At 67.3% G+C, this 22,132-nt stretch overlaps 6 protein-coding genes across 6 annotated transcripts; 2 read left to right on the top strand and 4 right to left on the bottom strand.

Annotated features, from left to right (window-relative positions):
* The first annotated feature begins 196 nt into the window (after window positions 1–196).
* Window positions 197–2,087, top strand: TSPAN10 (tetraspanin 10). The gene is given in 4 exon segments (XM_036394848.2): window positions 197–259; window positions 532–1,100; window positions 1,780–1,993; window positions 1,995–2,087. Coding segments are annotated over 4 exon segments (939 nt in total).
* A 544-nt stretch (window positions 2,088–2,631) lies between these two features.
* Window positions 2,632–3,307, bottom strand: PDE6G (phosphodiesterase 6G). Its single transcript, XM_036394675.2, has 3 exons — window positions 3,013–3,307; window positions 2,898–2,938; window positions 2,632–2,812 (listed from the first exon to the last, which is right to left on the bottom strand). The coding sequence occupies exons 1-3, from the start codon at window positions 3,156–3,158 to the stop codon at window positions 2,736–2,738; spliced, it is 264 nt and encodes an 87-aa protein (XP_036250568.1). The 5' UTR covers window positions 3,159–3,307; the 3' UTR covers window positions 2,632–2,735.
* A 1,075-nt stretch (window positions 3,308–4,382) lies between these two features.
* OXLD1 (oxidoreductase like domain containing 1) lies at window positions 4,383–6,260 on the bottom strand. The gene is made up of 2 exons (XM_036394882.2): window positions 6,210–6,260; window positions 4,383–5,567 (listed from the first exon to the last, which is right to left on the bottom strand). The coding sequence occupies exons 1-2, from the start codon at window positions 6,243–6,245 to the stop codon at window positions 5,202–5,204; spliced, it is 402 nt and encodes a 133-aa protein (XP_036250775.1). The 5' UTR covers window positions 6,246–6,260; the 3' UTR covers window positions 4,383–5,201.
* A 122-nt stretch (window positions 6,261–6,382) lies between these two features.
* CCDC137 (coiled-coil domain containing 137) lies at window positions 6,383–8,531 on the top strand. Its single transcript, XM_036394579.2, is given in 7 exon segments — window positions 6,383–6,670; window positions 7,005–7,132; window positions 7,308–7,524; window positions 7,779–7,861; window positions 7,970–8,034; window positions 8,036–8,050; window positions 8,191–8,531. Coding segments are annotated over 7 exon segments (957 nt in total). The 5' UTR covers window positions 6,383–6,419; the 3' UTR covers window positions 8,389–8,531.
* Window positions 8,532–10,589: 2,058 nt separating this feature from the next.
* Window positions 10,590–13,463, bottom strand: LOC118693816 (G-protein coupled receptor family C group 5 member C-like). Its single transcript, XM_054516905.1, is given in 10 exon segments — window positions 10,590–10,694; window positions 10,845–10,988; window positions 11,192–11,286; window positions 11,864–12,884; window positions 13,033–13,073; window positions 13,076–13,166; window positions 13,168–13,204; window positions 13,206–13,284; window positions 13,287–13,430; window positions 13,433–13,463. Coding segments are annotated over 10 exon segments (1,716 nt in total). The 3' UTR covers window positions 10,590–10,661.
* A 4,345-nt stretch (window positions 13,464–17,808) lies between these two features.
* On the bottom strand, window positions 17,809–19,177 carry LOC118693949 (probable G-protein coupled receptor 142). The gene is made up of 2 exons (XM_036394847.2): window positions 19,039–19,177; window positions 17,809–18,712 (listed from the first exon to the last, which is right to left on the bottom strand). The coding sequence occupies exons 1-2, from the start codon at window positions 19,175–19,177 to the stop codon at window positions 17,859–17,861; spliced, it is 993 nt and encodes a 330-aa protein (XP_036250740.2). The 3' UTR covers window positions 17,809–17,858.
* Window positions 19,178–22,132: the final 2,955 nt, after the last annotated feature.

Here is a 22,132-nt window from a genome sequence, read left to right as displayed (position 1 = left end):
CGGAGGGACCCCCGGTGTTGGAGGGAGGGATCGGGCCCAGTTGTGGAGTGGGGGGGGGGGATCGTGACCAGCTGTGGGCGTGGGAGGGTCGGGGGATCGTGCCCAGCTGTGGGGCGGCACACACAGCCCCATTTAAGCCCGCCCGCAGCCCCTCACATGATGGGAGTGTGACGGGTCCAGGCACGAGGTAGCGGCGATGGCGCTGAGCAGAGTCCGCTTGTTCCAGCCCCACGGGGAGGGCACCCGGCTGCTGCCCCAGGTAACCCCGGCACCCCTTACCCGGGCATCCCACGTCCCCCCAGCCCTGGGTAGCAGCGTGCTGCGTCCCTGGGGGTCTCCATAGGGGTGGATCTGGGGGTCCTCTAGGTCAGAGTCTTTGGGGTGCTCCCCTGCAGACCCCCGTGATGAGCAGGGGTGGGTTTGGGGCTAAGCAGGGCGGTGTGGGGTGGCTCCAGGAGCCTGTGATAGTGTCCAGCTGTGAGATGGAGGAACATTTTTGGGTGGCTGTTAGCGGCTCCTCTGTCCGTGCAGGCATCCGGGCTGGTGGAGCTGCCCTACTCATCCTTTGATGACGATGATGACACGGCTGAACAGGACCCTGGGGTGTGGTACCCCGATCCCCCCAAACCCAGCCCCTTCAGCCGCTGTGTGCGCTACTTGGCCTTCCTCTGGAACCTCCTCTTCCTCCTGCTGGGGCTGCTGACCCTCGCCGTGGGGGTCTGGGGGCTGCTGACCAAGAGGTCCCTGCCTGGGGGGGAGCGTGGGGCACCCCTGAGCTCGGACCCCATGCTGCTGTTCATGCTGGTAGGGCTGGGGGCCAGCACCGTGTCCCTGGCCGGCTGCCTGGGTGCCCTGCGAGCCAGCCCCTGCCTGCTGCGCTTCTTCCTGGGTGCCCTGCTGGTTTTTGGGGGGCTGGAGCTGCTGGGGGGGCTCCTGCTGCTGCTGCTGCGGCGGCGGCTGCGGGACGCGCTGCAGGACCTGCTGCTGCTCTGCCTCCTGCGCTACCAGGAGGATCCTGACCTGCAGTTCCTGGTGGATGAGGTGCAGCGGAGCCTGCAGTGCTGCGGCCTCGAGTCCTACCGTGACTGGGAGAGCAACCTGTGAGTCGGGGCTGGGGACAGTGGGGGAGCCCATGCCTGCCACAGGGCAGAAAACCCTGTTTGGTGTGGGACCCCATGGGAATCTCCTTTGTGGGACCCCATGCCCACCACGGGGCTGAAAACCCTGTTGGGTGTGGGACCCCATGCCTGCCACAGGGCTGAGAACCTCCTTTGTGGGACCCCGTGCCCTCCACAGGGCTGAAAACCCTGTTTGGTGTGGGACCCCATGCCCACCACAAGGCTGAAGCCCCCCATCCTGTTCCTTGTGGGGTCTGTGCTGTGGACTCATGTTTGGGATCCTGGGATCCCCAGAACGGCCCAGAAAAGAGAGAGCTGAGCTGGAACCCACGCGTGGTGTCAGTTCTGTGACTGAGGGGGTGAGAGACCCCATCCCCAACCTAGGGCTGAAAACCTCCTTTGTGGGACCCCATGCCCACGCTGGGGCTGAAAACCCCCTTTGTGCAACCCTATGCCCACCATGGGGCTGAAAACCCCCCTGTTCCTTGTGGGGTCTGTGCTATGGACTCATGTTTGGGGTGGTGGGATCCCCAAAACCGCCCAGAAAGGAGAGGGCAGAGCTGGAACCCACACTTGGTGTCCAGCTCTGTGCCTGGGTGTGTGGGACACCCCATCCCCACCCCGACCGTGTGTGACCCCAATCTCCATGTCCACCCCACAGGTACTTCAACTGCAGCTCCCCGGGCGCGCAGGCGTGCGGCGTGCCGGCCTCCTGCTGCCAGGAGCCTCTGCAGGGCGGCTCCGTGCCCAACGCCCAGTGCGGGTTCGGGGCGCTGGCACTGGGCCCCGCGGCGGCCGCGGCCCTGCTGCACACGGGGGGCTGCGGGGCCGCCCTGGCCGCGGGGCTGCGGGGCCAGGCCGGGGCCATCGCCGCCTGGGGCTGTCACCCTGCTGCTGCTGGAGGCTGCGGGAGCGCTCATGGCCCTGAGGGTGCTCAGGGATGTCACAGCCGGGAGGGTGTGGCAGTGAGGGGATTGGAATATGCAGGGGGGTGGTTTGGTCCTAAATAAATCTTGTCAAAAATCCTGAACCCGTCTGGGTCATGTCTGTGCCACCATCGCCACTGGTGCTGCTGCTGAGGGTGTGCAGGGCCATTGCAGCTTTGGGGATGTTTGGGGTGCTGGTCCAGCCCCAGATAAACCTTGTCAAAAATCCTGAACCTGTCTGAGTCCTGCCCATCCCACCCCAGGCCCTGGGGGCCCTGCTGCTGCTGGAGGCCATGGGAGTGCTCATGGCCCTGAGGGTGCTCAGGGATATCACAGCTGGGACCTGGAGGGTGTGGCAGTGAGGATTGCCTGGTTTGGGCCTAAATAAACCCTGTCAGAATCCTGAACCCATCTGTGTCTTGTCGGTGCTGCTGCTGAGGGTGTGCAGCTTTGGGGATGTCTGGGGTGCTGGTCCAGCCCCAAATAAACCTTGTCAGAACCCATCTGTGTCCTGCCCATCCCACCCCAGGCCCTGGGGAGCTGCTCTCCCTCCTCCCCAGCACACAACGCTGACTCCTGTACTCGTTAGGGTTTAATGAGCATTTTTCCAAGCTAAGCCCCCCCCTCTCCAGCATGGGCAGGGGGGCCTTGACCTACACAGCACTACAGGGCTGGTGAGCCTGCCCAAATCCTAAATGATTCCATACTGAGCCAGCTCGTGCAGCTCCAGGTGGCTGAAGGCTTCCCAGGGACAGATGACAGTGATGTCTGAGGAGAGAGAGGACAGAGCTCTGGCACTGTGACCCCCCCCCAGACAATACCCCCCACTGCCAAAGGGGTGGCATTCCCATACCTGTTCCCAACCCCTCCATGCCGGGGATGTCATCACCAAACCTGCAAGGAAAGAGGAATTGTCTGGCCTGACCCCGTGCAGGGCCCCTCCCATCCCAGGGCTTTTCCCCACTCACCCCTGCACCCCCTTTTTGGGGGGTTTGCTCTTGAACTGCCTCGTCTGCCTCTGCTTGAACTTGGGGGGTCCCTTGCGGGGGGTGGCAGGACCCCCGCTCACCCTCGTGGCCGATTTGACCTCCAGCTTGGGGGGCTCCAGGCTCATGGCTGGTAGCCCCGGGGCTCACGGTATTCCCTGGGGCTCACGGTGTTCCCTGGAACCCACGGTGCTCCTCACAGTTCACGGCGCTCCCTGGAGCTCACGGGTGTTCCTGGGAGCACACGGTGCTTCCCTGGAGCTCACGGTGTTCCCTGGTGCTCCGCGGCTCTCCCGGTGCTCCCCGGCTCTCACAGTGCTCCTCACAGCTCACAGTGTTCCCCAGATCTCACGGTGCTCCCTGGAGCTCACGGTGCTCCCCACGGCACACAGCGTTCCCTGGGGCTCAGCGCTGCCACGGGACGGCTCCTCGCGCCCGCTGCAGGGAAATGGGGCCACCAGCTTCTCCTCCCACCCAGCCCCTGCCGGGCTTTGCAGAGCCCCCTCCCCACAAGGCTGGCTCAGCCCAGCTCAGCGTTAACCCCAAAGGCAGGGAAGGGCCCCCCAGGGCCACCAGGGCTGCTGCTGCTCCTCCCTGCCCTGTCCCCCACCCCAGGCGACACCTGGGGACCCCTCGGGGCACTGCCAGGACCCTCCATGGCCTGCCCAGGTCAGTGTGGGGGTGTGGGGTACCCCAGGCTGGGAAGGGGGAGCAGGGGATGGCCCATGGCACCAGGAGTGGGAATTCTGGGGCACAAGCCCCGCTCTGGGATGGGTGTGAGGGATTTGGCCCTGCTGCAGAGCTGGGCACAGCTCTGGGAACAAGGATCCAAGCCCGGAGATGTTCCTGGATGTTCCTGGATGCAGGGGGAGCAGCAAACACCCCCATGTCCCCTCCTCTGACTCACAGAGTGCCGCGATCCCGGCTCCAGAGCCGCTCCCTCCGCCCAGCCTGGCTCCCTCCGGCCTGGAGATGCTCTGGGGGGCTTTTCGGGGAGGGAGATTTATCCTGCCCGGGGGTAATAGGATTATTTACCTCCCTGCTTTCCCCAGGGGTAATCCTGGGGTGTCCTTCCCCTGCTCTGGGGGAGGAGGGGTCAGGATTAGCTCTGCCCGTGCCCGTGGGCAGTGGATCCCACGTGGGGGGATCCTGCCTCCCCCCCAGGGGAATCCCATTCCCAAAGAGATCCCCCAGTGTCCCCTGATCCCACAGGGAGTGATGGGACCCCCGTTCCAGGCTCCAGCCCAGCCTGGGTGGGGTCTTGCTCCCAGAAAGGGTCCAGCAGCCCCTGCCCATGGCTGGTGTTGCTCCAAAGCTTCCCTAATCCAGCACTAAAGCAATTAAAAACAGACTAATCTCAGCACACTTTAATTGAACTTCAGCCTCTGCCACTAACTGCAATTAGTTGGGCTCCAACAAATAGGATTAAAGAAATCCAGGAGTGTTTTCCATAGAGAAGCACCTACTTCCCTGGCAGAGAGCAGAGCCTGGCTGTCAACTGGGGTTCATTAGTGAGTGACACTCAGGGCTGGGTGGCATCTTGGGGACCTTGTCCTGGGATGATGTGGGGGGGTCTGGGTGGGTCTCAATGGTTGTGAATCCCCCAGAGTTGAGGGGGGGGGGTTGGGACAAGTTTCTGGGGATTGAAGATGGAGGCAGAAAAGGCACCTTGGTGAGCAGCCCAGCAGGATGTGACACCAGGGACAGTGACAGTGTCCTTGACAGGAGGCTGCAGCTTCCCACGTGCTCGGTGCCACACGCTGCCCCCACGGAGAGGCCCCTAAGAGGCTTTGTGGTGTCACTGGGGAGGGTCTGGCCCAGCCCCCCCCAGCCCTCCCCATCACCAGGGCATGGCCAAGGTGCTGAAAATCCCCCCAAGGTGCTTAAATTCCACCTGGGATCACAGGAGGAGGAGGAGGGCTGGGGGGCCGCCCAGCCTGCCCTTGGCAGGGATTTACCATGCTGGGGAGGGCACAGCATCCAGCTCCCAGGAAATCCGGGGCTCAGGACAGCCCTGAGTCACCACCTGTCCCCAAGGACAGCTCCCTCTGAGGCAGGAGGTGACCCAACCTCGCATGACACCCCTGGGACGCCGCACTCAGCACACAACAATCACTCCAAACCACCCAGGCCCAGATCCTGAGCCGGGATCTGGGGAGCCCGGGGCAGGCTCAGTCCTTCCTGGCACGCAGCCTGATCTCCATCCTGAGGATCATTTTGATGTTCTCATCCTCCACATGCTGCTCCACGGCCGCCAAGGCCTGGGCTCCGCCGTCCCGGTGCTGCTCCAGCAGCTGCTCCACGTACCCCACCCAGACACAGTTGGGGCAGCCGGTCCCGCAGCAGTGGGTGGGCGGGGGGGGCACCGGGGGGGCTGCAGGAGGGTCCCCACTGTCCCCATCAGGGGTGGCTGTCCTGCTGTCCCTTCCTGGGGTGTCCGAGGTGCCCCCAGGCTCTTTCGTGGTGTCCGAACGCTCCCGGGGGCTGTAGGAGGTGGTGGGGTGGGGGCGTGGGGTCCCCCTGAGGCTCTTTGGGGGCTGCAGGGAAACGAGACCCCCGTGATGGGGCCAGTCTGGGGGGGCACGGCGGGGCTGCTGCACCCCCATCTCAGCCACAGGAACGCCCTGCTCCCAGTGTACCCCCATTGTCAGCACCTCCATATATCCCCTCCAACACCCCCAATTCCTGCTCCCAGTGTACCCCCACTATCAGCACCTCCATATCCCCCTTCCAACACCCCAATTCCTGCTCCCCACCCCATTCCCTGCTCCCAGTGTACCCCCACTATGAGCACCTCCATATCCCCCTTCCAACACCCCCAATTCCTGGCCCCCACCCCATTCCCTGCACCCCCCTCAGTCCCATGCCCATCTCCTCCTTGTTCCCCCCACTCCTCTCAATCCCCATCTCCCCCCTTGTCCCCTCCTCTCCCCACATCCCCAAGCCCCCCTTGTCCCCTCATCTCCCCCAAGCCCCCCTTGTCCCTTCATCTCCACCATCTCCCCCAAGCCCCCCTTGTCCCTCCCCATCCCCAGCACCCCCCATGACACCCCAGTACCACCCCGTCCTCGCTCACATCTCACGCCCAGCACCTCCTGGCCCCTCCCGAGGACTCCCCCGTGTGCCCCCACGCCCAGTCCCGCGTTGTCCCCCCGGTGTCCCCCTCTGTCCCCGCTCACCCCCCGGCGCGCCCCCGCCAGCCCCCGCAGCAACATCCGGCCTCAGCCCCTGGCCCCGCCCCTCCCCGAGTGACAGCTCTCGCAGCCAATGGCAGCCCGGTGCGCTCAGCAGGGCGGGAGTGGCAGGGAAGTGCGACCAATAAGCAGCAGGGGGCGGGGCCAGGAAGCCGGAAGTGGCGGCGGAGCGGGCACGTGAGGAGTGGTGGAACCATGGCCCGGGCACCTGGACCGGGACGGGGACCGGGACAGAAACCGGCCCGGGGACAGCGACAGAAACAGCGACAGAGACCGGGATCGGGACCGAAACAGGGCCGGGGACCGGGAGCAGGAAAGGGACAGAAAACGGGACCGGGACCAGGAAAGGGACAGAAAGCGGGACCAGGACAGGGACGGAAAGCGGGACCGGGACAGAAAGCGGGACCGAGATCGGAACATGGACCGGCCGTGCCACTGCGCAGCAGGTCAGTGCCCGCGGGATCCAGTCGGGATCGCTCCCGGTTTGGGAGCTGGACCCACGCGGGGTCTCGGATGGGCCCTGGCCCGGGTCCCGTTCTCGGTGTCTGCGTCCTGATCTCTACCGTGCCCGGCTCTCGGTGTCTGCCCGTGCCCGAGTCCCGGTGTCCAGCCATGCCTGAGTCTCAGTTTCCCACCGTGCTCAAATCCCAGCATCCTTCATACGTGGATCCCGGTGTCCTGGTGTCCGGGTCCCGGTGTCCTGGTGTCCGGGTCCCGGTGTCCCAGCCTCCAGGTCCCGGTGCTTCCCTGGAGCCCTCTCCCTGTGCTCATTTTTCCCAGGAAGGAGAAGAAGGACAATATGAAGCCCAAACACCCTGATGAGCAGGAGATCCCGTTCCGCCTGCGGGAGCTCATGCGGAGCCGCGAGGCCCTGAAGCGCCCGGACCTCGGGAAGAGGCAGGTGGCAGGTGGGACACACAGGTGGCTCCAGCAGGTGGCCCAGGGGCTGGCCCGGGAGCTCACAGCACGGCTGGATCCTGCCATGGGACATCCCCCTCCCTCTGGTGACGTCCCAGCCGCGCTGTGCCGGCTGGAGGGACCCCATGGTGTCACCACTGCAGAAATGTCACCTGTCTCTCCTAGAGAAGAAGCAGCAGCAGCTGAAGAAGTGCCAGAGCCCCAGGGCCCCGGGGGATATCCCCGTGCCCAGGTTCAGGAGGGGCAGGGGGGAGTCAGAGCGCTCCTACATCTGCCGCATGGAGCAGGAGGTGCAGCGCGTGCTCTTCCTCGCGGAAAACCAGATCCAGAGGGAGCCTGAGAAGGAGGCCACGGCTCCAGAGAAGTCTAAAAGGAAAAAAGAGTGAGAGCAAGGCCCTGGGGGCCAGATGGGGCCAGCCCACGCCTGTGACATGTCCCCTTACCCAGGTCTTGGGGTGCAGATGGGGGGCAGTGGGTGCCCTTTCCATGGGGATGGATCTCTGGGAACAGGCCACGACGAGCCTGCTTCACTCTCCTGGGGGTAAAGCTGTGGGATTTGGGGGGCTCCCGTGGGGTGGGGACTCACTGCTTGCTCCCTGTCCCCCCCTGAGCCCCAGCTGTAATGTGGCTCTTCAGGTTTCAGAAAAGGAAGCTGGAGAAAGCTCGAAAGAAGAAGGAGGAGAAGAAGGAGGCTATGCTGGAGAAGAGCCTGATGCAAGGTGAGAAGGGAGTGGGGGGGCTGAGGTGACCCTAGCCCTGGGGGCAGCACATGGGGGAGCTGGGCAGGGCACCCCGAGGGTCCCCCACTGACCCCCATTCCCTTGCAGACACGGTGCCCTTTGGAGAGGTGGTGACACAGCCGCCCACCATCACCTCCCGGCCCAGGGGACAGGGGTCCTGCTGAGCAGGTGAGCTCTGGGGACAGTGCCACCCACCCCTTGGGTACCTGGGAGGGCAGTGGTGGCCTCAGCGAGCCGGTGATGGCTCCTTGGAGCTCAGTGCTGGTGTCTCACCCTTCCCCCCTGAGCTGTGCCATCTCTGCCTGCAGGCTGGACGGAAGCAGCTCCTCCTGACACCTCGCCTGGGCCGGAGCCAGGCGTCCCCCGTGTCCCCAGTGTCCCCGGTGGTGTCCATGGCTCGCCGGCGCATCCTGGAGGAGGAGCGAGCCCGCGTCATCCGCGCCTACCGGGACATCCAGAGGCGCAAACAGCTGGAGCGGGAGCGCGCCCGGGCTGGGCCGGGCTGAGGTCCTGGGACTCCAGGGGGACATTGTCCTGGTGTCCCTGTGTCACTGCTGAGCCCCACAGCTCCACACTGCACAGCTCAGCACTGCAGCGCGTCCCTGCTGTGCCATGGACTTGCTTGGAGTAAAAGGTGCCGGTGGTGTGAGCGTGTCTGTGCTTCCCGTTCCTGAGGGCTTCCTGAGGGGCTCCTGAGGGCTTCCTGAGGGACACTGCTCTGCTGGCAGATGGCAGTGCCAGGCATGTCACTGTCACCACGAGCTGGCCCTGGCAGGGCTCTGGTGGGGCAGGAGCCTCGTTCCTCAGCCGTGAGGAGACCCCAGTGCCTGGCTCAGCACCGGTGGAGGAGAAAGAGGCAGTGCTGGGGACATGGAGCGTGCCACAGGACTGCCATGCATGGTGTCACTTGCCTTTATTGTCACTATTGGTGACCCTGCTCGAGCCCCAGGGCTGCAGCCACACACAGCCCTGCCCGTGTCTCTGCCTGGCCCTGGTCACGGTGACCCCGGTGCCAGGTGTGCTGGCACGTCCCCGCCACCCCGGTGCCACCTGCCACCACCCCCGGGCAGCCCCCGGCTCCGGGCAGGCTCCGGGGCTGCTCCCGGCTCGGCGCAGCCGTGCCTGCCTCACCTGGCCGGACAAAGGCTGCGCTGTTCCGCGGCCCCGGCGGCACAAAGCGTTCCCTGTTGGAGCGGGGCCGCCCCGCGCTGCGGCCGGCGCTGGCGGGGCCGGTGGGATCCGCGCTTCCGGAGGGGCTGGGCACGGCCGCGGGGCCGCTCCGCTGTCCCCTGCCACCCCTGAGCGCGGCAGTCCCTGCACCCTGTTTGTCGGGTGGCTTTGCTGTCCCGGGGAAGGTGGAGGTGCCCTTGGGGGGTGACTTTGCGCTGTGCCGTGCGGTGCCCGCGGGCGGTGGGAGGGAAGGCGTGTGTGCTGTGGTGACAGTGGCCCTGGTGACACCGAGTGCCTGGTGCTGCTGGGCAATGTCCCCGCTGCCGCTCGGCACCAGGTAAACACAGGTGCCAGGTAAACACGGCTGACGCAGCACAGCCCGGGGGGCACGGCCACATCCCGCTGCCAACACCGCGGCCGTGTCCCCGCAGCCGGGAGCGTGGGTCTGTGCCAGCTAAAGGCACGGCCGGGACGTGGCGAGTGCCACCCTCCCGCTGTGTGTCCCTTGTGCGGACACCGTGCAGGGCACTCGTGGCCACCGGCGGCCCCGGCTCCGCCATCCCGGCTCCGGCTCAAGGAGACCCGGGCACCCGCTGCCCCCACCGGGCCGTTCCAGCCCTGAATAATTCATGGCACTGCTGGCCGCAGGCTTCCTGCCCGGAGGAGGAGAAATGGCTCTGGAGGGGAAGGCAATCCGAGCGGGAAAACCACCGCGACCTTGGCACGTCCTCCGTGCCGTGCCACCTCCTGCCCGGCAGCCCATCTGCCCACGGCATCCCGGCCCCGCCTGGGGGATGGGGGTGCCGTGGACCCTGCCCGGAGCCCCCCTGTGCTCTCTCATGTCCCTCCCCTGAATGGGGGGCATGGGGCTGAGCCCGTGGGAGCAGCACCCAGGACCCCCACCCAGCATCCTGTGACAGCATCATAGGAAAAACCACCTTTATTGGGGCGACCTGAAAAAAATGAAAAGGAAACTTGGCAGAGAAAGCCACAAGGAGGGCGAGGGGCCCAGCTCCCTCCCCACTACCTGCAAGGGGGGAAAGGCACCGAGAAAGCGGCCAGAGCTGTGGGGGGCTGGTCCCCAGCCCCAGCAAGGCACTGATCCCCCTCCCCCAGCAACGGGGAAACAGAGGCACAGAGCTGGGGACAGCTTGGTGTCCCCTTGTGCCCTGAGGTGGGATGGGCCAGCTCAGCTCGGGGTCCCCAGGCTGGGGGGGTCAGTGCAGGGCCAGGGGCTCGGTGCTGGGGGTGCCCTGGGTGGGGTCCCACGGGCTCCCCAGCTTTGGAGGGTCCGTGGCCTGGGGGAGGCAGAGGGGTCTGTGCATCACGAAGGTGACAACCGGGGGTGTCCTCACGGGAGCCAGTCCTTGAGGCAGGGATCAGGGGTCCATGGCCAGGTGGGATGGGCAGGTGGGAGCACTGGCTCTGGGGCCTTGTCCAGGCATCCCACGGGCAGGAATCGGCTCTGGCTGCCAGCCGGGGTGGCATTCACACCTCATGGGGTGGCATTCACACCTCACGGGGTGGCATTCACACGTCAGTCAGGGTGGGATGGGGCTGGGCGAGCCCCTGGCTGTGCCGGCGCTGCGGGACCTGCGTCACGGGGGCTTCACCAGCGGTTCCTGCTGTACGGGGACTGCACCTGTGGGCACAGCGGGGTGGCACCAGGACAGGGTGGCACCAGGACCACGGCAGTGTACCCTGACCCACCGAGGGGGGCTCTGGGTGCCGGGCAGCCCCGTCACCATGGCAGGGCCGGACTTTGCCCCCGCTGCAGCCACCGTTCACCCACCTGGCAGCCGCGGGTGTCCCTCGGGATGCTGGAGTGCCGCGCCTGCGCCGCGAAGGCGTCCTCGGCTCGGAGCGTGGAGCTGGCACTGCCAGGCATGGGGCTGGTGGAGGCACGGGGCAGGATCACATCGTAGGGACCTTCACTCTGAGGGGCAGACACGGGGGTGGGAGGTCACAGCACCGGGAACGCCCCAGCCCATGGGATCCCGGGGGTGGAAGGCTTGGAAGGTCCCCACCGTGTTAGAGCAGTCATTGGGACGCAGGGGTGACAGGAACACCCCACCCACACCCTGTCCCCCATTCCTGTCATTCCTGGCAGGATGTGGCCACCGCTGGTGTCACACTCACCATCCCCTTGTGCATCAGAGCCATCTCGGTGGGCTGGTAGACGCTGGTCAGCAGCTGGCCATTGTAGCCACTGTATGGGGACACCGGCTTCTTGGCTGCTGAGACACGGGGACAGTCACCATGGAGCCAGTGCCACCCCACTGGGGCTCCCTGTACCTCGTTAGCAGGTTTAACGAGCTGACTCAGCAGCTGCCTGCCTTTCCCGCAGGACACTCCTGTCCCCAGGGATGGCATCGCTGCTGCCTGGCCATGGCTTGTTATTGTAGGGTCTCTCTGGTGCAGGTGCTGCTCAGGGGGACCATCCCTCCCCCATGAGGAGCAGACACCTGGCATGCCTGCCCACAATCCCCACTGGGACTGTCACCACCCCGTGTTATTGCAGGGTCTCGTGGGCCTGGGGCGGAGGGGCAGGAGCCGCAGGCACCCCACGCTGGGGAGGGAGGGAGGGAGCTCCCTGTGGCTGCTGGGCTCAGCCCAAACTGGTACACCCAGCCCGGCCAGTTCTGGGGAGCCACAACAGCAGCAGGCGCCAGCGCCGGGCAGGTCACTGCCAGACGTCTCATCACCCACCCTCCACTACCATCCCCCGTGGGGACATCCCCAGGGTCCCCAAGAGGACGGTGCCCGCCCTGCCACGGGGCGAGAAGGTCCCTGGCGAGCCCTGGCGCCTACCAAAGGATGGCTCATCCATGGAGAAGGCCTTGTTCTCCATGAACATGCTCTGCGACTTCTGCTCCTTGAGGATGGTCTCGTAGCCCACTCCCCGCGTGGGGTAGCCATCGCCCTCGAAGGCCTGCTCGGGGCTGCGCCGCGTCACATGCGTCACCTCGGGGATGGCGTAGAGCAGCAGGAAGGCGGCGGCGTTGCACACCAGCGCGATGGCCAGCGTGGGGTCATCCCAGCCGGGCGCGCGGCCGGCACGCCGGTTCCCATACAGGTACATGATGGTCCACGCCAGCCAGATGGCCGCCGACAGGCCGGTGGTGGCCAGGATGAAGGCGCCGTGCTTGCGCCAGCGGCCGTAGCGGCCGCAGAGCGTGGGCCAGGCGGTGCCGAAGGCGGCCACCAGCAGGGCCATGACGTAGATGAGCGCCATGACGAAGTCGGCGCCCGCCAGCTGGCAGGGGTCTGCAGGGCCACCCTCGCGCCGCGCCACCGTGATGAGGAGCCACTCGGCATTGATGATGACCTCGACCGAGGCCAGGGACAGGGCAGTCGCCAGCGTCACCCAGCCCCGTGGGGCTCGGTTGCGCCGTGCCAGGAAGTTGAGGGCCATGGCGTGGGCCAGCAGGCAGGAGAAGCAGATGGCGAAGAGGACGCCGAAGAGGAAGCGGCGGGAGGTGCAGGTGGAGAAATCCGGCCCCACGATGAAGTCGAAGGTCAGGCAGAAGAGGCCGAAGGTGCCCAGAAGGAAGAAGACCTGCGTGGCCACCAAGCTCTTCTTCTGGTGGTCCTGCACGAAGGGCAGGCTGGCCACCAGCACGATGGTGAGCACGAAGGTGGTCACCACGCCCAGGCTGGCCACTGCTTCCACCCCGATGCCCCAGCCCGCCGAGAGGTCACAGAGGTTGTAGTAGAGGGAGGAGAGGTCGTGGCCGCAGCCCGGGGGTGGCGTGGGCTGAGCAGTGGCTGTGGGGAGCAGGGCCAGCAGCACGGCCGTGGTGCCCATCCTGCTCTGTGGCATCCAGGGACCCTGTGGGACACAGCGGAGTCAGGACACAGGGGCTGGGGCTGGGGATCAGCTCCCACCCAGAGCAACCCTGCCGTGGTCCCCATTGGATGTCCCAGGGTGAGCAGTGGGGTCCCGGGGAGCTCCGCCCTGCTGGCACAGCTCAGCTCACCCAACGCGGCCATGGAACTCCAGATGGGACCAGGCAGCCACATTGGCTGGAGGTTGGCGGCAGCTGAGGAGGGGCTCAGCCCCTCTGTGCCCTGTATGATCCCTCCCAACATGGGAATTCTCTGGGAATTCTCCTGATCCCTTCCTCCAGTGTCAGGAGCAGCACCGTGCCTGGGAACACCAAACATGAGCCCAGCCCAGATGGCAGAGGGGATACTGGGGGACAGAGCTGTCCCCTTGCCTTGTCCCTGCATGCACCACGTTCCTTTTTCCACTTCTGTCCCACTTCCCTCTGGTTTTGGGCACTAGCCCAGTGCAGGTCGCATGTCCAGCCTGCTGGCACGTAGACAGCCACAGCCTGGCACGTCACGGCACAGCATGGCACGGCACGACACGGAGTCCCAGTCCCTGTCCCCACCGTTGCCACCCCATTCCTGCCACCTCATGGTGGGCACGGGGAAGAGGAGCAGTAAGGAAGCCGCAGCCTCACTGCTGGGGGAGGAAGCGGGGAGGAGACCCCAGCAAGGACATGCCGGGGCCGGGAGCCCCGGTGCCCTGATGGTCACCCCGAACCGGGCACCCCCCGGCCTGGGACGGGGACAGGGACCCCCAGTACCACGCTGGGAAGGAGTCGCTGTGCCCGCGGGTTCCAGGAGCTCCGCCGCCTCCGGTTCCCAGCGCGTCCCCCAGCCCGGTTTCCCGCCCACCTCCAGCCCGGTAACCCCGCACCCTCCGCCCGGTTTCCCCCGCGCCCCCGGCGGCTGCACCCGCGTCCCGAGTTCTGCTCCTCCTGCAACCCCGCCCGGTTCCTCGCATCGCCCGTTGGCTTCCCTCGCTCCCCCGGCCCGGTGCCGCGGCCGCCGCCGCACTCCCGTCCCGCTTCTCTGCCCCTCCGCACCCCCATCCCGCACTGTCCCGGTGCTTCCCGGCGCTCCCGCCGGGTCCTGGCCCCGAAACTCCGCCGGAGCCGCCCCCAAATCCCCGGCCGGAGGAGCTGCGGGGGCGGGCGGCTCTCGGTCCCGGTCTCGGTCCCTTCCCGTCGGCGTTGCCGCTGCCCCCCAGTCCCGCAGGGCTCGCCCCGCAGCCCGCCCCGCTCACCGGCCGCAGCCCCCGGTGCCCGGCGCTCCGCTCCCCCCGTGCCGAGCCCAGCCAGCCCCAGTGCCGCCGCACCGTGCGCCTGCCCGGCCCGGCCCGGCCCCTCCCCGAGGTGCGGCTCAGCCCCGGGAGCGCGATTGGGGCCGGCCCGGACCTGCCCCGCCGCACCGGGCGGGGACACCGCGGTCCCGCACCGGCGGGGATCCCGCACCGGGGCACGGAGTGGGCTGGGGGGGGGGGAAGAACCCGCGGAACTGGGGGAGCCCACCTGGTCATGGGTGTGATGAATCTGGCGGGGCTCAGCCATCGCTGTGATGGGTCTGGGGGGCTCAGCCTGGCTCGGCCGAGCGCTGCTCCCGGGAACGACACTCAGGGCACAAGGGACGGAGCGCGGGGGCTGCCCCGGGGCACGGACGGGGCTGAGGGGGGCAAAGCCTGGGCTGGGGGGGAAGCAGGGGTGAGCCCACCTGGCCATCGCTGTGATGGCTCTGGGGGGATCAGCCTGGCCCTGCTGAGCGCTGCAGAGCAGGAAGGACCCTCAGGGGACAAGGGACGGAGCAGCGGGGTCTGTGTCACCCAGCCGGGATCTCCCAGCCCCGGTGGGCTCGGGGAGTGGCGCTCCACAGGCGGCCCCACCGCGTAAGGATTCTCCGGCCTGGAGGGGCCTCCCGGAGGAATGTCAGCTGATGGATAAAGCCGGAACCCTTGGCAGGGCAGCAGGACCCAGAAAACCCCAGAAAAGCCCAGAAAAGCCCAGAAAAGCCCTTTCTGCAGAGGGCCAGGGACCAGGGCAGCCCCAGCCCGGGGCACTGGCAGGGTTTGGTGGTCCCTGTCCCGACGGGGGTGGTCGCCACCCTGGAGTTGGGACGGGGACCCCACAATCACCCCATTGATCCCTGGGGATAGGGGAAAAGCCCTGGGAGATTTGGGGCACCCCGGGGCCCCGCCAGCCCTGGGAGAGGTTTCCAGGCAGGAGCTGCTATTTCGGGAGGGTGAAGCAAGAGGGTGAAGGATGCAGAGGAAAGTTCAATGTGCCTCCGGCGGGGCCTGCCCCGATCCGGGCTGGGATGAAAACAATCCGGGGAGAAAGGGCAGCAGAGCCTCCAGCGGCAGGACCGGCTCCCACCGGAACCGGCGGCACCCGTGGCTCAAGGACCAGCGCCCGCCGGAGCCCCCGGGGCCAGGACGGGCTCAGAGCTGCGACACCGCCACCCTCCCGCCCTCCTCCTAAGGATCCTTCGGCTCCGGGATGGTGTTTGGGACTGGATCATCCCTGCCCTCGCACGGGGCAGGGCAGGGCAGGCGGGGGGCTCTGCAGCGGCCCTCGTGCCTCAGTTTCCCCAGGGATTTGGCCCCAGGATTGGGCAGCCCTCGCTCTCCGGGAAAGGCTCAGCCTTGGATAAGCGGCGCCGGGAGCGGAGGCCGCTTGTCCTGCCGCCCCCACAGCGCGGCCCGGCCTCTCCATCGGCTGCTTCCTTCCGCCGGAGGCTTTCCCGGCTGCTGACTCAGCACAGACCCCCGTGACCCCCGCTGGGGCCACCGGCAGGCGCCCGTCCCGCCGAGGCTGCCCCGCGGCCGGGCAGCGTTTGCTGTTGTGTCCCCGTCCTTGGCGGTGATTCCCACACCCCCTTCCCATGGGAACCCCCCATCCCCCCACGGCGGGTGATTCCGGCCCCCTCCCCACGGGGACCCTCGTGTTCCACCCCTTGTGGGCGTTTTCTGCTCCCCCTTCCCACCGGGACCCTGCCCGCGTTTCCAGCCCCCATTGCCTGCTCCCGGCAGGTCCTACAGAAAAACCCCAACAGGCTGTGGGGTCACTGGGGGGTGATGCCCACCCTGTGCCACCCTCGGTTTCCTCTCGGGGTGCCCGGCCCTGACCTCCCGGCACGGGCAGAGCCCGATTTTAGCTGCCGGAGCTCTGGTTGGGCTGGGAGCCGCGATCCCAGTGCTGGAACTGGGCAGAACTGGTCCTTCCAGCACTGGGGCCGCACTGGGGGGCTGCGCTGTCGCTCAGCACCAGCACTGGAGCCCGGCCAGGCTCTGTCCGAAAACATCAGCACGCATTTTTTCCAGGCTTACCTTTCCTCGGGAACCGCAGGGACGGGCGGCGGGCACGGCGGGCACGGCGGGCACGGCTGGCTGAGCCCCGGCTCCGCGCGGCTCCCTCGGCAAGGACCTGGAGCCGGGGGTCCCCGCTGCCCTCCCAGAGCCTCCCGCCGCTCCGGCCGGGGCTCGGAGCCGTTCCCAGCGGAGCCCCTCGCTCCGGCGGACGCCGTCAGCACATTTCCACCTCCTTTGCCAAGTAAATACGCACCGGTTGGCACAGGGGGGCCGCTGGCGATCGGGGGGGGGCAGTGGCAATCCCGGAGCTCCCGCCGAGGGTTCCCGAGGCAGCCGAGCCCCCCGGCCCGCGGCCCCTCAGCCCCTGCCCAGCTCGGGTTAATAACTAATCCCTTCCCGGTCCTGCTCTCCTCACGTGCCAGAATTAATGGAGCGAGAACCTCCCAGGTAGCCCCCGCGCCACCGGGTCGGGCTTTAACCCTGTCCCCCCGTAGGGATGCGGCCTGGGATGAGGTGACACCCCCGGAGGGGTCTGTCCACGCCGGGGAATGACCCGGGGGCAGGGTGGGTCCGTAGGGGGATCAGCCCCACACCTTGGGGGCAAAGGCTGCTCCCCATCCCACGCCAGTGCGGGCACAGCCGGGCTCGGGGGTGGGCAGGGGGTCTGCTGGGGTTTGGGGGTGTCTCTGTGCCCTGCCAGGGGCCAGCTGAGGTCCGGATCCCCCCCCGGGCACCCCCTGGGTCTGTCCTGCCCCGTCTCGGCAATCCGGGCGGAATGCTGGACGGTTTTGGGGGATTACGTTAAGGACCTTACGGGGAATTAGGGTGGCGGCGGGGCTGGTTTGGGGAGCTGGGGGTGCCAGCTCCCTGCCCCGTCAGTGCCAGCTCCGCAGTGTCCCATCCCTGCCCTCTGCCGGCAGCTGGGGACAGGCTGGCACGGCACGGCCGCTCCTCCAGCGTCACACCAGTTTGGCACTGGTGTAACTGGGAGGGCAGCACTGGGTACACCCCATGCAGGGGGGCATTGCCCGGGGGGATTAATGGGTGGGGGGCGGGAGCTGTGACCTTACCGTGTGTGCAGACCCCACCACACGGGACAGCCAGCAGACCCTGTGGGTGCTCCCCCAGCACTCCTGGGCAGCAAGGCAGGGGCACGGGGGTGGGCAGGGCAGAGGGACCCCGTGCCAGAGATGCTTGTGCCGGGTGCCGCCGTGCCAGCTGCCCCCAGGGAGCCGGAGCCAGGCAGAGCTTTGGTCTCAGCACGGCAGTTTATGGAGTGGCACCCAGTGGGCACCACGTCCTTGTCAGGGCTCACAGGAGCTCATTTGTGCCCTCCACCCCTCACCACGGGCAGCCCTGGGCTCCCCAGGACCCTCGGTGCCACTGAGCTGGGGCGTGTCCTGGATGAGTCCCCTGGATGAGTTCCCGGGATGAATTCCAGTATTGTGCCAGGGGCTGAGCATGGGCAGGGCTGAGCTGCCCACCCTGGGCTGCTGCTGCCAGGCAGGCACCACGATATCCCCAAATGAGTGTCTGGGCACAACCCCCTCCTCCTGCCACCCCCAGCAGCAGTGACCCTGGCTCCGTGGAGGGGGTGGGGGTCTCCCCGGTCCCAGTGCAATGCGTGGGGCTGGGTGGGCACTGGGGCTGCCAGCCAGGCACTGCCCTGCCTCAGAGCGTGGTGCTGCCCAGCAGTTTCAGTGGTTCCAGGGCCAGGGGTGGGCAGTGAGCGCTGCCCCGGCTGGGGGCTGCCCGGGGCTGCCCCCGCAGCACCTCGCCCACCGCGCGGCGGAAGGTCTGGCTGACGAAGCAGTAGAGGAAGAAGTTGAGGGAGGTGTTGAGCATGGCCACCATGTTGGCGATGTCCAAGGCCAGGTGCACGCGCCAGTCCCTCCTGACCGAGGCCACGTAGAGGTGGCACATGGTGACGACGGCGCGGGGAGCCCAGAGCACGATGAAGACAGCGGTGACAGCCAGCAGCAGCGCCGTGGTCTTGCCGCCCCCCGCGCGCCTCCGCCGCCGCAGCTTGCGGATGATGGCAGAGTTGGCGGCCAGGAAGATGCTGCAGGGCAGGAAATAGATGGTGACGCAGTGCAGCCACTTGAGCGCCGTGTCCAGCGCCGTGGGGGCGTCAGCGTCGCGCCACATGTCCAGCCACCAGTAGAAGGGGACGCCGGTGGCCAGCGCGGCGGCGAAGACGGCGGCGATGATGCGGCGGGTGCGGCGCGGGTAGGACACGGCGCGGTAGCGCAGAGGGTGGCACAGGGCCACGTAGCGGTCCACGGTCAGCAGCACGGTGACCCAGGTGGACGCGTGGTTGGCCGTGAACTCCAGCACGGTGACGGTGTGGATGAAGGCGCTGGGCACTGCCCGCGCCAGGATGGCCGTCTGCAGGATGAAGCCCACGAAGATGATGAAGACCTGGGTGAGGATGTCGGAGGTGGTCAGGGCCAGCAGGTACCAGTAGGACGACTTCTTGGTCCTGGTGGCCAGGCGGGACAGGGCCACGGCGGTCAGGATGTTCACTGCAGGGAGGGGAGCCACGGGTGGAGGTGAGAGCTGGGGGTTCACAGGCCCCCCTGCAGCACCAGGACCCCAGGGCTGCCCAGGCTGCAGCTGAGGGGAGCTATAAATATCCCAGTGCTGTGGGGATTTGCTGGGCTGATTAATCTCTTCCGTGTGCCAGCCCAAGCAATGCAAATACCATCTGTCCCCGTGGCGGTGGCACCTGCCCTGGGCTGGGCAGCACAGCCGGGCACTGGGGCCGGGTCTGAGGCTGGGGGGGAGCAGGTAAACCCCTCTATCCTGAGGGCCTTTCTTTCCAGCCCCCCGGCCCCCTCAGCCCCCTCACCTGGCAGCCCCAGCCCCAGCAGGACGCTGTAGTACACGATGGGGACGATGCCAACCAGGCAGGGTGAGCGCTCCAGCTCCAGCTCTGGCTCTGGCAGTGCCCATGACACCGCTGTGCTGTTGGGCACCGGCACTGTCATCTTCCACCACAAACCGGCTGTGAGGAGACACAGGAGCACCAGGGGCATCAGATGGCACCTGGGAGGGAGGTCAGCCGTGACATGGCACTGGGGGCTTGGGGACAGGGTCCATGCCTGGGTGTCCCCACTGTGTCTGGATCCCAGCTCCCTTGTCCTGTAGCATCCATGGGCAGTGGGCTTGTCCCAAATGTGCCACCTCCGGCAGACCTGGAGCTGCTGCACCCCCATGGGAGGCAATGCACCCCAAGCCCCCTGTGCCATGTCCCAGCAGAGCCCTCGCTGCCAAAGCTGCTCCTTCTTTATCCCTCAGCCCCGTTTTTGTAGAAAACCGGATTAAAACATCATGTTCTGGGGCAGCTGCCAGCAGAGGGAGCCTCTGGCCCCCAGCCCGGGCTGGGTGCCACCCGACGGCTCCCAGTGGCGGCAGAGAGGACCCAGAGGTGCCGATGGGGGGGGTCCTAGTGGTGCCAAGTGTGGGGTGGCCATCTCCAGGCTGCCAGCTGGTCCTCTTCCAGCTCCTCAGGCGGAGGCAGCGGAGCTGGAGGAGCCCTGCCCGCATCCCCGCCCGTATCCGGATCCTGATCCGTATCCGCATCCCTATCTGTGCCCCATCCCTGCCCTATCTGTGCCCTGGTCCCTGCCCCGGTCTTTGCCCCATCCCTCTGCCCTCTCCCCACGCCCGGGTCGTGCCCGCGCTGCCCTCGCCCATTCATAAACCAGGGCGGCTCCACCCCCTCCCGAGCTCTGCGCTCCTATTGGCTCACAGGAGCCCGGCCCCACCCAATCGGAGAGGGGTTCCCCGGGAGGGGTGAGGCCAGAGCTGAGCGCTGCGTTCTGATTGGTCAGAATCCCCCCCAAATTTGCATCCCATAGGAACCGCCGCCGTCGGTCCCGGTGTGGGACGATGGGAGATGCTGGGATGGGGATTGTGGGGTGTGGGGGGACCTGGGGATCCTGGGATCGGGGGTTCTGGGGTGCGGGGGGATCCTGGGACTGGGGGTTGTGGGGTGCGGGGAGTCCTGGGATCCGGAGTTTTGGGGTGTAGGGGGATCCTGGGATCGGGAGTTGTGGGGTGCGGGCGCTCCTGGGATCGGGGGTTCTGAGGCACAAGGGGCTCCTGGGATCGGGGGTTCTGGGGTGTAGGGGGATCCGGGGCCCGGGGGTTGTGGGGTGCTCTTTGGGAGAGGGATGTCTTGGGATCCTGGGGTGCAGGTGCAAAGGGGGGTCCTGAGCTCAGGGAGGGGGTACGCGGCACCACACTCCTCCCAGTCTGACCCTGGCCCCGAGGGCACCCCAAATTCCCCTTGTCCCAGACACTCGATGGCTTCAGGGCCGGGGTTGGAGGGGTGGGCAGGTCTCTCTCCCGTTTCGGGACCCTCGGTTGCAGTAATCCAGTACTCGATGATGGATCTGCTCCCCCAGAAGTGCCCGAGGTGTGTGTGGGCTCCCGGGGGTCCCACCTCCCCGACCCTGCAACTCCCGGCCGGAACCCCAGCAAGATCCTGAGCACAGCCCGAGGGAGAAGAAGGGAGGGGATGGGGGGAGCCCAGGGGTGCCAATTAACTGCAAATTAGCTCCGGTTCATCAGCAGGAGGTCCCGTCCATCCACGTCCCCCGCGGAACTGAGGCATCGATCGGCTGCAGCTGCTCGAGCGCCTTAACCCTTTCCCAGCCCGATCCCCTCTGCGCAGCTGGGGGGGAGGATGGGATCGCTCTGGCCCCACTTTGCTCCCCCTGCCCGGGCTCCCGCTCCCCAAAGCCTGCAGGACAGGGACTGTCACCTGGCTGTCCCCAGTGCCACCCGCCGGGCGTGCAGCGCCACCTTCCCTGGGCGCGGTGTTTCTCACGGACATACCGCTGTCCGTGTGTCCCGGTCAGTGTCCGTGTGCCGCTGGTGTCCGTGTCCTCTGCGGGCTCCGTGTCCCTGCCGGTGTCCCTGTCCCCGCGGGCACCCGCAGCATGGCACAGCCTCCCGGGGCACGGGGCACGGGGCGGAGGGAGAGCGCCGTGGGCAGAGCCGCGGGCAGGGCACGGGGACGTCACCACCGGCCCTCAGCGGCCGGGAAGAGTCACCTGGGCAGCTCCGGGTGACCGTGACAGGGCTCGTCCCGCCCCAGAGCAATAGGGATGGCGGTGCGGGGGCAGCTGGGCCGGCGGCCACCTCTGGGGACAGGAGGAGCGGATGTGCACAGCTCCAGGGTGTGACGTGTGTGCACACGAGCGTGAACCCGTGTGCGCTGCCTGCGTGTCCCTGCTGCGCTCTGCCCTGGCTGCTCCCAAGTGCCCACTGCCCGGACGCCGTGCCTCAGTTTCCCCAGCAGCACAGGGAGGGCCCTGCTGACCCCTGCTGGTCCCTGGGTCCAGCTCCGTCTCTCCGGTGCCCCCCAGCCCGCGGGGCGATGCCCTGGCACTGCTGCCTGGCACAGGTCGCTATGGTGAGCCAGCCCTCAGCCGCAATCTCCAGGCCAGCACAGCTGCTCCCTTACCGCACACTGGCAGGTGTCACCCTGTCCCCTGGCGACCTCCAGGATCAGCCCCACTGTCCCCCGTGTCCCCCTATAGCCCTGAGCAGCCCAACACGGGCTGGTACGGTGCCGGCGGCGCGCCGGGCACACGCTCGCACAGGCTGTTGTTTATCAGGCGGTGGTGAAATGAGGCGTCGGAGGACGCGCTGAGCCGTGAACCGGCTGTGCCGCGGCGGGGGCCCTGTCCCCCGCGGCCCCACGGTGCAAGGACACCCCCTCCCCCGGGCCGGGCGCTCTGCTGGCACCGCGGCTTTGGGGGTGCCCTGCCCAGCAGGGGCACAGGGCTTGAGCATCGCCCACCCGCCCGTCCCTGCAAGGGGCCAGGAAGCCCCAGCAGCGCGGCGTGGGGTGATCTTGATCGGTGACACCTGATCGGTGTCTTGTGCTGAATCTCCGCGCCCAAGGGCCAGGGACAGATGGTGATCCCACC

Source organism: Molothrus ater, chromosome 19 (assembly GCF_012460135.2).
Source record: "Molothrus ater isolate BHLD 08-10-18 breed brown headed cowbird chromosome 19, BPBGC_Mater_1.1, whole genome shotgun sequence".
In the NCBI taxonomy this organism is placed as follows: Eukaryota; Metazoa; Chordata; class Aves; order Passeriformes; family Icteridae; genus Molothrus; species Molothrus ater.
The sequence above is the reverse complement of the archived record's forward strand: the minus strand, read 5'-3'. Positions and strand labels throughout refer to the sequence as shown.

Excerpts from the sequence above, each read along its gene's own strand:
- PDE6G (XM_036394675.2), bottom strand. The coding sequence starts at position 3,158 with ATGAGCCTGGAGCCCCCCAAGCTGGAGGTCAAATCGGCCACGAGGGTG. Across the intron at positions 2,939-3,012 it reads CCCAAAAAGGGGGTGCAGGG|GTTTGGTGATGACATCCCCG; the intron begins GTGAGTGGGGAA and ends CTTTCCTTGCAG. Across the intron at positions 2,813-2,897 it reads CATGGAGGGGTTGGGAACAG|ACATCACTGTCATCTGTCCC; the intron begins GTATGGGAATGC and ends CTCTCTCCTCAG.
- OXLD1 (XM_036394882.2), bottom strand. The coding sequence starts at position 6,245 with ATGTTGCTGCGGGGGCTGGCGGGGGCGCGCCGGGGG. Across the intron at positions 5,568-6,209 it reads TGGCGGGGGCGCGCCGGGGG|CCCCCAAAGAGCCTCAGGGG; the intron begins GTGAGCGGGGAC and ends GTTTCCCTGCAG.
- LOC118693949 (XM_036394847.2), bottom strand. The coding sequence starts at position 19,177 with ATGACAGTGCCGGTGCCCAACAGCACAGCGGTGTCATGGGCACTGCCA. Across the intron at positions 18,713-19,038 it reads GCTGGGGCTGGGGCTGCCAG|TGAACATCCTGACCGCCGTG; the intron begins GTGAGGGGGCTG and ends CCCTCCCTGCAG.